Raw genomic sequence first — 13,043 nt, forward strand, 5'->3', positions numbered from 1 at the left:
GCTGACAGATATATGTAGAGCTGCGGGCTGCTAACACCTAACACACCTAACACGTTCGCTAGATTCTATAGCCTCCGTGTAGAGCCGGTATCTTCCCGCATCCTCGCTCCCAGTGGCCAGTGGCCAGTAGCGCTAAGTGCCCGTTCTAGTGTCGGCTTGCAACTTCACTTCCGCCCTTCTGGGCCAGATACGTGCGTCTATTCGCTCCAGTTGAGTTCCCCGGAAACAGCTAACCCTTTCAGTTCCTCCATCACCCTTCAGTGCCAGACGTTGCGGCCGTCTGACGCCAGGCCTGCACCCGTATGCTTGTGGAACGTGTGTGTAGGCTGGGTTCCATATGTTGCTGTCCCCTAACGGCTACCCCATATGTGTATTTTCCATGCTACCAGCTACCCTACTCGGCTAGCCCCGTGTCTTTCCCTTGACAGAGCCCGCTCTGTCGTCTCTGGGCGTGTTCTTTCCCCCCTGGGACCAGGTTGATTCCACCCCAGAGACTTCCATATGTTGCACTACCCTGATAGGTTAGTCCTTATGCGTATTTCCACCTCTCCTTCCATCAAAGGACGTTTTGTTTTCTTCCAGCTGCGCTCCATTTTTCTGGCTGCTTAAAAAGTAATACACAAAAATCTGAAAGAAGTCAATGTTTTATTTTGTCAGAATAAAATGTGTGTTTATTTTAAGTTATATCTTAAAATCAAAATACAACAACCATTCTTTTTTGTTTTTCGTGCCATGGTTAAAAGGGAATTGAGGCAAAAGTACACCAACCAAATCAGACCAGCGTCGCTGCTGACCTTCATTGATTTAAAAGACACAAATCGCAGCAGATTGACTTCATTTAAACGTCACATCTTTTTCCATTTAATTTTATTTAAATTTAGAGTGTGGACGTGAATTTATTCATTCATATTGAGAACTAGTTATTTATTAGGGCCCAAGCACCAAAGGTGCATAGGCACCTATTGAAACCGTTAGCATTCCTATTATTATTCGTCTTCTTCCGCCATGGGAGTCTATATCGATTGCACACTATGACGTCATTTTCCGTCATGAAAATTTTCCAGGCATTTTTAATTATCCCAAAAACCTACTTTTCCAAACTCCTCCTAGGCCGTTGCTCTGATTTTCACGAAAATGATACCAGATCATCTTCAGACCATGCTGACAAAAATTTATGAAATTCAAGTTGATCCATATAACTGTTCGCAAACAACACGCAAACAAATTTTATGTATCGGTTATGAAAATACACTTAAGGCTATATCCCTGCAACGCTTTATCGTATTCAAACCAAACTTGGTACGTCATCACATGACCTGAGGCAACATATAGCGTTTCGGCGCAGCACCACCTACTGTTCCGGAGATATGAAAAATGGCTATTTTTGCTTACAACTTCTCAACCGTTTGTCAAAAAATCTCGTTAGAATCAGGATGTTATGCCGAGTCGACTGATATCCAATTTTACCATATCGGTCATTTTAGCTGTCGAACAAAAATGGTGGGATTTTGCCTCTTGGTGGCGTTATAATCAGGGCTCTGAACCGGTTCAAGGAACGAAAACGAAAACCGGAAACGAGCGAAATTTTAAGAGGAACAAAAACGAAAACAAAATCAAAATCAATTTGAATCGTTCTGAACAGAATCGTTAATTTGAAATGACCATTAACCGGTTAATAACGTTATTTTATCGTTCTCTTTAATATTTTTATTTGGCAGTGACCAATCATGAATAGAGTAGCTACAGCATGTGACGTTGACGGATCACGCGTGAGTGAAATGCCCGCGCACCATCATCTATGAATCTACCGTCAGTGCAGACTCAGAGCGCGCATTTTCATGCCTCAAGTACATTTCTTTCCCCGCTGGGGTCTACAATGAAAGCGCAGGTATTGGAGGACATTCTTTTCGTACGTTTAAATAAGCAGTACGGACTTTAAGCTCAAATAGTCGGATTTAGGCTAGTTTGTGGATTTCGTGTAAGCCTATCCAAGTAGGTTACTAGCATCTATCAAACAATTTTCCTATAGTCTTTCAGATTGCCAATACAGGTCAATGTTTTCTATATAGACGGCTGATGCTTCGTATTAAATGGTATATTGCATTAAATGATCAAGCTTTATTAGCTGACTGAATTTGATTATGTGATGCAAGGACGTGTTGCGCAGTGTTTGCTTTGAAATTACCAGTTGACGGTGCATTAATGGTTATCCAGTTTATTTATTCTTTATTTATACATTTTTTAAAACAAGTCGTGTTGAAAAAAAGTTATGTAACGTTACAAAGAATGTTATCACTCTTCTGAAAAGAATTAGGCATAAGAGGCCACTTTCGATTGTCTAACGCTCCAAAACAGGTCCGCTTTTTTATGCTTTGTAATTAATGCATGTATTTCTGTTGTGGTTTTAAAAATGTTATGAAATAAATATTCAAGTTTAATCACCATGCGTTATATTATTATTGAGTGAAAATAAGTCTATTATACATATTTGTTTAAAGTATAGGCTAAATTAAAATAACGTTATTAACCGGTATTTTTTCAAATCAAACCGTTTTCGGAACAGTAATTTTTAATGAGGAACGCAAAAACGGAAACGCTATAATATCGATTCTGCTCGGAGTGAACCGATTGATATTTTTTTCCGTTTTTAAGCCCTGGTTATAATAGAACAAAACATGAAATTCCCAGTACACTACAATGCAGTATTATGCTAATGCTATACTTTACGAATGCATTGAGTTTGTCATTACAAAACTTGTTATGTGTCATCAGCACCATGTCTTTAAGGTACTTAAAAGGTTTCGAGACAGCGCCACCATGTGGTCCATACTTATAATGAAATGGCCTCTTGAGGCTGTATCTCTGCAATGACATATTGACACTATATTGACACCCTGCTTTGGCATGTTGACACCAAACTTTGCATGTGTCATTGTTCCCTTATTCTGACCACACCACATCAATTTCGTAACTGTGCCACCTATTGGTCAAAAGTGATAAACCATTAAATAATTATAATTGGCTGTATTGAAAATTGTACAGCTCTTTTACCTAAAATGATCTTAATAGGTCATTAATGGCTCCTTTTTGCAGTTGATGTTGGCATGTCTTATTGTCTTCTTCTTGCTTTTCGCTTCTTTTTCGCTGTAGGAAAAGACCGTGTTCAAATCGAAAACAATGTAAAATCAGCGCAGTGGAATAAAAACAAAAATACCAAAAAAAAAAGCATCTGGCACTGGGGGCCACTGCTCGGAAGTGGAGAATGAACTCTGCTTATACTACAGAAAACAAATAGAGAAAACTGGAAGAGGGCCAAATACCTCTTCACAACAGTGCATTATTGCAGTGACTGTTGGTAACTCCTGTTGCTGACGGGTCAGTCTGTGTGTGTGTGTGTGTGTGTGTGTGTGTGTGTGTGTGTGTGTGTGTGTGTGTGTGTGTGTGTGTGTGTGTGTCCAGCCCTCTGAGGAGCTTTATATAAGACAGAAACCTCTCAGACAAACATCTCTCAGACTTGATCGAGGAGAAGCTGCTCTTCTGACTCTGGCTACAGTCACACAGGTAAGTGTGTTTATAATACAGAAAAAGTTGTCAAGATTATTATGTATTACAGAGTTATTTAATATGCTAACTAGTAATTAATCAAATAGATTATAAATTAAATATTTAACAAGAAGATATTGAATATAAAATACAGGGCTAAGGAGTAACCTTGACTAATTGCAGTGTTAATTATTGGATAACAAACCGTACTTGTATGTTTGTGAATCATGTCAGAAAGCTTCTATAAAGTTTCTTAGAAGACTATAAGATATGATAGCTTTTGTGGTTCGCTTCAGTTAATTATTGAGCAGACTCCAATCAGACTGATTATATTGCTCATATAAGCCTCTACGTGTATATGTGTAAAACACATCAGAATGTTTCTATAGAAAGTTCCGTAGAAAGCTATTTAAGAAATTATTTCCATTATTTATCATTAGAATATGAAAAGCTATCTGTTATTTGTATTGGTGGTCACATCTATTGATGGCAGTAATTTCAGGAGTCATTGGCGTGAGGTCGTTCTATAGTGCTATAGGCTGTTGGTCTGCTAGATAGAAAGGCATGTACAGTGACCGTAAGGACATTTAAACTGCTGACCGCTCTCCAAACTCAGGAGAAGAGATCAGTCAGTGACAGGCACCAGTACAGTTTTATCTGATAAACCATTGTCTGATGAGGTAGGTTACAGTACAAATATACAGTACGTCTGAAAATAGGCTTTCCTATTCATTGAACATTATCATTTACATAATCTGAATTATTTAATACTTGAAGGCTGATTGTAACAGCAGCTGAAGTGAAAATATTCTGCGCATTCTTTTCAGTCACACTCGTCGGCCCCACCCACTCGCTGTGCTCCACCTCAATCCCGCCCATTCGCTGTGCTCCGCCTCAGTCCACTCGCTGTGCTCCGCCTCAGTCCCACCCTCTCGCTGTGCTCCACCTCAGTCCCGTCCACTCGCTGTGCTCCGCCTCAGTCCCACCCACTCGCTGTGCTCCCCCTCAGTCCCACCCTCTCGCTGTGCTCCACCTCAGTCCCACCCACTCGCTGTGCTCCGCCTCAGTCCCGCCCACTCGCTGTGCTCCCCCTCAGTCCCGTCCACTCGCTGTGCTCCACCTCAGTCCCACCCACTCGCTGTGCTCCGCCTCAGTCCCACCCACTCGCTGTGCTCCACCTCAGTTCCGCCCACTCGCTGTGCTCCACCTCAGTTCCGCCCACTCGCTGTGCTCCACCTCAGTTCCGCCCACTCGCTGTGCTCCACCTCAGTCCCACCCACTCGCTGTGCTCCACCTCAGTCCCGTCCACTCGCTGTGCTCCCCCTCAGTCCCACCCTCTCGCTGTGCTCCACCTCAGTCCCGTCCACTCGCTGTGCTCCGCCTCAGTCCCACCCTCTCGCTGTGCTCCCCCTCAGTCCCGTCCACTCGCTGTGCTCCACCTCAGTCCCACCCACTCGCTGTGCTCCACCTCAGTCCCACCCACTCGCTGTGCTCCCCCTCAGTCCCGTCCACTCGCTGTGCTCCACCTCAGTCCCACCCACTCGCTGTGCTCCACCTCAGTTCCGCCCACTCGCTGTGCTCCACCTCAGTCCCACCCACTCGCTGTGCTCCACCTCAGTCCCGTCCACTCGCTGTGCTCCCCCTCAGTCCCACCCTCTCGCTGTGCTCCACCTCAGTCCCACCCTCTCGCTGTGCTCCACCTCAGTCCCGTCCACTCGCTGTGCTCCGCCTCAGTCCCACCCTCTCGCTGTGCTCCACCTCAGTCCCGCCCACTCGCTGTGCTCCACCTCAGTCCCACCCTCTCGCTGTGCTCCACCTCAGTCCCACCCACTCGCTGTGCTCCACCTCAGTCCCGTCCACTCGCTGTGCTCCCCCTCAGTCCCACCCTCTCGCTGTGCTCCACCTCAGTCCCACCCACTCGCTGTGCTCCACCTCAGTCCCGCCCACTCGCTGTGCTCCACCTCAGTCCCACCCTCTCACTGTGCTCCACCTCAGTCCCGCCCACTCGCTGTGCTCCACCTCAGTCCCACCCTCTCGCTGTGCTCCACCTCAGTCCCACCCTCTCGCTGTGCTCCACCTCAGTCCCGCCCACTCGCTGTGCTCCACCTCAGTCCCACCCTCTCGCTGTGCTCCGCCTCAGTCCCACCCACTCGCTGTGCTCCGCCTCAGTCCCGCCCACTCGCTGTGCTCCACCTCAGTCCCACCCTCTAGCTGTGCTCCGCCTCAGTCCCGCCCACTCGCTGTGCTCCACCTCAGTCCCACCCTCTCGCTGTGCTCCCCCTCAGTCCCGTCCACTCGCTGTGCTCCACCTCAGTCCCACCCACTCGCTGTGCTCCACCTCAGTCCCACCCACTCGCTGTGCTCCCCCTCAGTCCCGTCCACTCGCTGTGCTCCACCTCAGTCCCACCCACTCGCTGTGCTCCACCTCAGTTCCGCCCACTCGCTGTGCTCCACCTCAGTCCCACCCACTCGCTGTGCTCCACCTCAGTCCCGTCCACTCGCTGTGCTCCACCTCAGTCCCGTCCACTCGCTGTGCTCCCCCTCAGTCCCACCCTCTCGCTGTGCTCCACCTCAGTCCCACCCTCTCGCTGTGCTCCACCTCAGTCCCGTCCACTCGCTGTGCTCCGCCTCAGTCCCACCCTCTCGCTGTGCTCCACCTCAGTCCCGCCCACTCGCTGTGCTCCACCTCAGTCCCACCCTCTCGCTGTGCTCCACCTCAGTCCCACCCACTCGCTGTGCTCCACCTCAGTCCCGTCCACTCGCTGTGCTCCCCCTCAGTCCCACCCTCTCGCTGTGCTCCACCTCAGTCCCACCCACTCGCTGTGCTCCACCTCAGTCCCGCCCACTCGCTGTGCTCCACCTCAGTCCCACCCTCTCGCTGTGCTCCACCTCAGTCCCGCCCACTCGCTGTGCTCCACCTCAGTCCCACCCTCTCGCTGTGCTCCACCTCAGTCCCACCCTCTCGCTGTGCTCCACCTCAGTCCCGCCCACTCGCTGTGCTCCACCTCAGTCCCACCCTCTCGCTGTGCTCCGCCTCAGTCCCACCCACTCGCTGTGCTCCGCCTCAGTCCCGCCCACTCGCTGTGCTCCACCTCAGTCCCACCCTCTCGCTGTGCTCCGCCTCAGTCCCGCCCACTCGCTGTGCTCCACCTCAGTCCCTCCCACTCGCTGTGCTCCACCTCAGTCCCTCCCACTCGCTGTGCTCCACCTCAGTCCCACCCACTCGCTGTGCTCCACCTCAGTCCCACCCTCTCGCTGTGCTCCACCTCAGTCCCGCCCACTCGCTGTGCTCCACCTCAGTCCCGTCCACTCACTGTGCTCCACCTCAGTCCCACCCACTCGCTGTGCTCCACCTCAGTCCCACCCACTCGCTGTGCTCCGCCTCAGTCCCACCCACTCGCTGTGCTCCGCCTCAGTCCCGCCCACTTGCTGTGCTCCACCTCAGTCCCACCCTCTCGCTGTGCTCCGCCTCAGTCCCGCCCACTCGCTGTGCTCCACCTCAGTCCCTCCCACTCGCTGTGCTCCACCTCAGTCCCACCCTCTCGCTGTGCTCCACCTCAGTCCCACCCACTCGCTGTGCTCCACCTCAGTCCCACCCTCTCGCTGTGCTCCACCTCAGTCCCGCCCACTCGCTGTGCTCCACCTCAGTCCCTCCCACTCGCTGTGCTCCACCTCAGTCCCTCCCACTCGCTGTGCTCCACCTCAGTCCCACCCTCTCGCTGTGCTCCACCTCAGTCCCACCCACTCGCTGTGCTCCACCTCAGTCCCACCCTCTCGCTGTGCTCCACCTCAGTCCCGCCCACTCGCTGTGCTCCACCTCAGTCCCGTCCACTCACTGTGCTCCACCTCAGTCCCACCCACTCGCTGTGCTCCACCTCAGTCCCTCCCACTCGCTGTGCTCCACCTCAGTCCCACCCACTCGCTGTGCTCCACCTCAGTCCCACCCTCTCGCTGTGCTCCACCTCAGTCCCGCCCACTCGCTGTGCTCCACCTCAGTCCCGTCCACTCACTGTGCTCCACCTCAGTCCCACCCACTCGCTGTGCTCCACCTCAGTCCCTCCCACTCGCTGTGCTCCACCTCAGTCCCACCCTCTCGCTGTGCTCCACCTCAGTCCCGCCCACTCGCTGTGCTCCACCTCAGTCCCGTCCACTCACTGTGCTCCACCTCAGTCCCACCCACTCGCTGTGCTCCACCTCAGTCCCACCCACTCGCTGTGCTCCACCTCAGTCCCACCCACTCGCTGTGCTCCACCTCAGTCCCGTCCACTCGCTGTGCTCCACCTCAGTCCCACCCTCTCGCAGTGCTCCACCTCAGTCCCGCCCACTCGCTGTGCTCCACCTCCTTCACTTTTTTTCTGTGGAATCCTCGACTCGCACTCAGTATATGACCAGGACGTCAAACAGAGAGAACGCAGTAAAGAGGGAGACAGTTAATATTCAGCGAAAAAACATTCATTTAGCTGAAATATCTGCTGTTGGACACTACATTTTAGTTTCAACATGTACACTACCAGTCAAAAGTTTGGAAACTGTACTATTTTGATTGTTTTTAAAGAAGCCTCTTCTGCTCACAAAGGCTGCATTTATGTTATTTTAAAAAAAAAATCTGTAATATTGTGCAATATTATTGTTTTCTATTTGAATATATTTTTAAAATGTAATTTATTCCTGTGATCAAAGCTGAATTTATCATCATTACTCCAGTCTTTGGTGTCACATGATCATTCAGAAATCATTCTCATATGATGATTTGCTGCTCAAGAAACATTTATGATTATTATTAATGTTGAAAACAGTTGTGCAAAGAAATTCTTTGATGAAGAAAGTTCAAAAGAACAGTATTTATCTGAAATATAATGCTTTTGTAACATTGTACTACCGTTTAAAAGTTTTGGGTCGGTAAGAACTTTTTTTGGGGGGGAAAGCCTAAATTAATACATTTATTCAGCATGGATGCATTAAATTGATCAAGTGATAATATAGACATTTATAATGTTGCAAAAGCTTTATATTTCAGATCTTTTGAACTTTCTATTCATTAAATAATCCTGAGAAATGTTTCCACAACTGTGTATGTTTTTATAGCACTCATCTGACATGTTTGTTTGAAGGGAAGGATGTGAAATAGTGTCTTCTGTCAATAAAATAAAATAAAAAAGTGGCTTTTTATCCGATTTATCGAAGAAATAATCGGCCAACTAATTGATTATCAAAATAATTGTTAGTTGCAGCCCTAATAATATTTATTCTTTTAAAATATTTTGAATTAATATGTATAATTTTAGTTTGTATTTTCTTGCTGTAGAGCTATAATTGTAAATGACTGTAGTACAACAACAACAACAACATTTATTTATAAAGCACATTTAAACACAACATGGATTGATCCAAAGTGCTGTACAGAGTACAAAGCAGACATATACAAAAATAATTACAGGTTTTCAAACGCTAAAGAATAAAAATACGATTTAAGAGTAGATTTAAAAATGTCCAATGAAGGAGCAGACCTCACATGATAGGGTAGACCATTCCAAAGCTTGGGCACAGCCACAGAAAAGGCCCGATCACCCTTTGATTTATAGCGACACCGAGACACAGTTAAAAGCAAGTGAGTAGAAGATCGAAGTGCCCTAGATCAAACAAATTTCAAACATTTCTGAACAATCCTCAAGTTCAAGAGGTGCATTGTGAAATAAAAAGTGTTTCTTCTGCTAGATGATTAAACACATTGAAACAAAAGCTCAGGATTATATCATCAGTTAGCGTTCATGTTTCCTCCCTCATATATAAAGCTGTTTTGGTAATCAGTGAGCTCAATCTATAGAAGGACTAGAATAACAGCATTAATTTGGTGTGGAGATTGAATGATTGTCTTATTCTGTGTTGCAGGTTCAGACACGATGACAGGCATTGTTCCCAAGAGCAAAGCAAAAGGCACTGACATCTGTGCAATGGACAACTGGAATTTTTATATAATCCGCTCTGATCTCGGCTGCTTTATGCATTCCACAAATTTAAATAAAGGTCACGAGTTGTCTATTTGGAGTCTGCACCCTTCCTGCCAAAATGGAGACCATTACCTTGGAGATTGGAATGGCTACTTCTACATCATCAAGGGCGATAAATTCCGCAGAGTCTCCAACCTGGAGAAAGACACCGATGCTGAAAATCACAACCTTCATCCCAACTGCCGGGGTGGAGACCACTACCTCGCAATCACTAACTATTTTTACATCATCTTCAAGGAAAGGCGCACTTATCGAAAAACAAAAAACTTGGAACACGACACTGAAGCTGTAGAATACACACTGCAACCCAACTTCAGAAACGGTCTCTATTACTTTGGCGTGCAAAAATACTTGTTCTTCGTCAAGCCAGCCTCAGAGTGGGGAGTTGAGTTCTACACCGGTACCAGCTTCAGCAAAGATGAGACCGTTGGGGTCTATTCTTTTCATCCTGATGTTCTTAACTTCCTTCCTGGTGGGCTGTCAATAACTAAAGGCCCAGCCTTTGCCAGATGGGAGAATATTAAAACCATAACTAATGACAGCAATACACCAGGGACATTTAAAAGGAGAGTCAATAAAAAGGTTGGATACCATAAGGAGAAGATGACCCAGATCACACACAACTGGAAGATAGCTGCGTCAGTCTCAGTTGAAACTGGAGCCCTTACATCATTAATTGCGAAGGTCCAGTTGTCCTTTTCTGCAGAATATGGAGGTTCACATGTCAACACTGAAAGTGAATGCTGGAGCGAAATGACCGAAGAGGAAGAAGAACTCTCATTTGAGCTGAAGCCAAACGAGTCTGTATATCTGTGGCAGTACAAACTGGGTCTTGGCAATGACCCAGTGTTGTTCTGCCGTGATTTAAAGATGTCTAGTGATCCAAAACCTCCGACTGAAGTCCCGTTGCCATCCGCTCAACCATGAAAACATATCAGGATGGTTTAACTTAATTATAACTTCTCAAGCAATAATTTAGATATACGCATGCATTGCTTAAAATGAGTGTGGAATTGTTTAATATAGATGAGATTTTTCAGTTAAAGTTGATTTAACTACAAATTACAACATTATTCATTATGGTATTATTGAAACTTGGTGTGTATGATTAAAAGTAACTGGCAGAATTCTACTTTAAATCTCACAAAATGTCTTCTTAAAATCTCACACATGTAACATAACTGCAAATCTTTCAATATGGTGGCTAAATCAGGCTTTGGGAAAGTGTTACAAGAATAAAATGAGTGCTTAGTCTATATTATTGTAGATGTAGTCATAGATGTAGTCATAGTGAGTGAAGTGTTTGATTCACAAGTCATAAAAAGTGCTGCATTCTGTACTCATGCATTTACTGTATACATGTAATCAAAAGCTTTTAGTTTTTCAAAATCTTTTCACGTTTTACTTTATAGAATATCATTTAGATTTTGCTTTTAATAAAGCTGAATACTGCTTTTAAAGTCTTGTGTTTTTGTTTCCTTAAATTTTTTTTTTTTTTTTTTTACAAATCTCCACTCCCAGATACACACACCCCATACACACATCTGATTGATGTGTGATGGTTTTAGAAATATGCAGAAGATGCTGGAAAACCAGAGTTGCAGGACCTGCAGGGATTTTTTCTGAAGAACGATGGGCAGTTTAACTGCTCAGGACAAACTAGGGACAGTTTTGTAAATTCAGTTATTTTGTCTTGTGGACTACATGTAAACAGTAAAGCAGTGTTCATTTCATAACAGTGTTGATTAATAATTTTCGTCCTAATTTTCGTCAACAACCTTTTTTCACTGACGAAAACGAGACGATAAATAAATAAAAACTAGTGTTGGATGACACTGATGAAAATCAATTGTCATTTGTCAACAAATAAAAACGAGACGAAAATGTTAGTGAGGGTCGATTGGGGATGAGAAGGGGTCAGAACTGATGTCCTGTGTCACAGATGCACACATTTGATCTGAACTGATCTAACCGCTGGAAAACACACGGCCTACAGGCTCACACACCCCCAATCCAGCTCCAGAGCGGCTCAATCAATAACACACACACACACACACACACACACACACACCCAATCCAGCTCCAGAGCGGCTCAATCAATGAATAGCGCACATTTATGCCAGGCAATTGTTTATGAACTAATGCTGATGAATAATGACAGTTTACTTTACGATGTTTATATAGTAATATGTTTTAGACGGTTGTAACAATGCATATTTGATCTCCCTCATCTGAACTTGAATGAGCTCCTGCAACTGCAACAGAGGCACAGACATTTCAAAATAAGAGTCCCGGTGTATTTCGAGCTTGTTTATAATTAAAAGTCACGCATTATATATTCGTTTTTGGTTACACAATAAACTGTATTTAATTTAATTCCCATTTAATTCATAGTCAGGAGGAAAGACCAGTATTTGACACATATTCAATAAAGTATCAGGGTTATAATAGTTCACTAAAACCATTAAAACAAATCTTCATTACGTGAAATTAAATAAATGTTAACTGAAATAAAAAATAAAAACAATAAACAAACTTATTTGAAGCTTTAGCTTAACCTGATATGGCCTACTAACTAAAACAGAAATACAGTTATAAAAACTATAGAGATGTTTTTAAAAAACAAACAGAAAGTGAACTGAGCTCTTTCGTGTATTTTTAATGTCAAAAACAAAATGATGTCAAAATGTCAGTTCAAGTGACAGTCAGTTATGTAAGGCTTAAATGCTTAATGTATTACAATTTAACTCAACTCATTAGATTTTAGGAGACTAAATCTACTGTAGATTTAGTCGACTAAAATCTTATGATATTTAGTCGAGTAAAACTAGACTAAAACTAAAAACAATTCAGGTGACTAAAATATGACAAAAACTAAATGGCATTTTAGTCAAAAGACTATGACTAAAACTAAATCAAAATGTCAAAATTAACACTGCAGTGAAGCAGAGGTGGAAAGAGTAATACAATATTCTACTCAAGTAAAAGTACTATTACTTCAATTAAATTTTACTTAAGTTCAAATAAAATTACCGTCTAAAAATCTACTCAAGTAAAAGTAAAAAGTAGTTCATTTAAAATGTATTCAGAGTTAAAGTTACTGAGTTACTTTTTTTAACAGCGGGGTGGGGAACTCTCCTGTGTAGGGTTGTGATAGAATGAGATTGTCACAATATGATAACCATCTCAGAAAACATCAGTTTCACAGCATCACGGTATTAAACAATTATTTAAGTAGTGATTAAGCTATACCACCTGTCAACATTTTTGATTGATGGTGACCCTTGACCTTTGTCTTTGAAGTTTTTGACCTCTGACCCTGAGCATCATCGAGAGTCTTATCAACTACAGTAAAGATGCGCTGGAATCGCTGTTCTCGGCCGGACTGTTTTACAAGGACACCGCCGGGGAGATGGACATTGCCGACCCCACGGGTCGTAACACCGGACTGGGGAAGAGAGCTGCGTACACAAACGGCAGCAAAACAGTGGC

At 44.9% G+C, this 13,043-nt stretch overlaps 1 protein-coding gene across 1 annotated transcript; it reads left to right on the forward strand.

The window, feature by feature from the left end:
* The first annotated feature begins 3,505 nt into the window (after positions 1–3,505).
* On the forward strand, positions 3,506–11,008 carry LOC307128886 (uncharacterized protein). Its single transcript, XM_079820912.1, has 2 exons — positions 3,506–3,561; positions 9,433–11,008. Exon 2 carries the CDS (start codon positions 9,444–9,446, stop codon positions 10,476–10,478), a length of 1,035 nt encoding a protein of 344 aa, XP_079677038.1. The 5' UTR covers positions 3,506–3,561; positions 9,433–9,443; the 3' UTR covers positions 10,479–11,008.
* The last annotated feature ends 2,035 nt before the right edge of the window (positions 11,009–13,043 follow it).

Source organism: Gobio gobio (assembly GCF_949357685.1).
Source record: "Gobio gobio genome assembly, chromosome: 7".
NCBI classification, from domain to species: Eukaryota; Metazoa; Chordata; class Actinopteri; order Cypriniformes; family Gobionidae; genus Gobio; species Gobio gobio.

What these genes read in the sequence shown, in the direction of transcription:
- LOC307128886 (XM_079820912.1), top strand. Translation starts at nt 9,444, where the DNA reads ATGACAGGCATTGTTCCCAAGAGCAAAGCAAAAGGCACTGACATCTGT.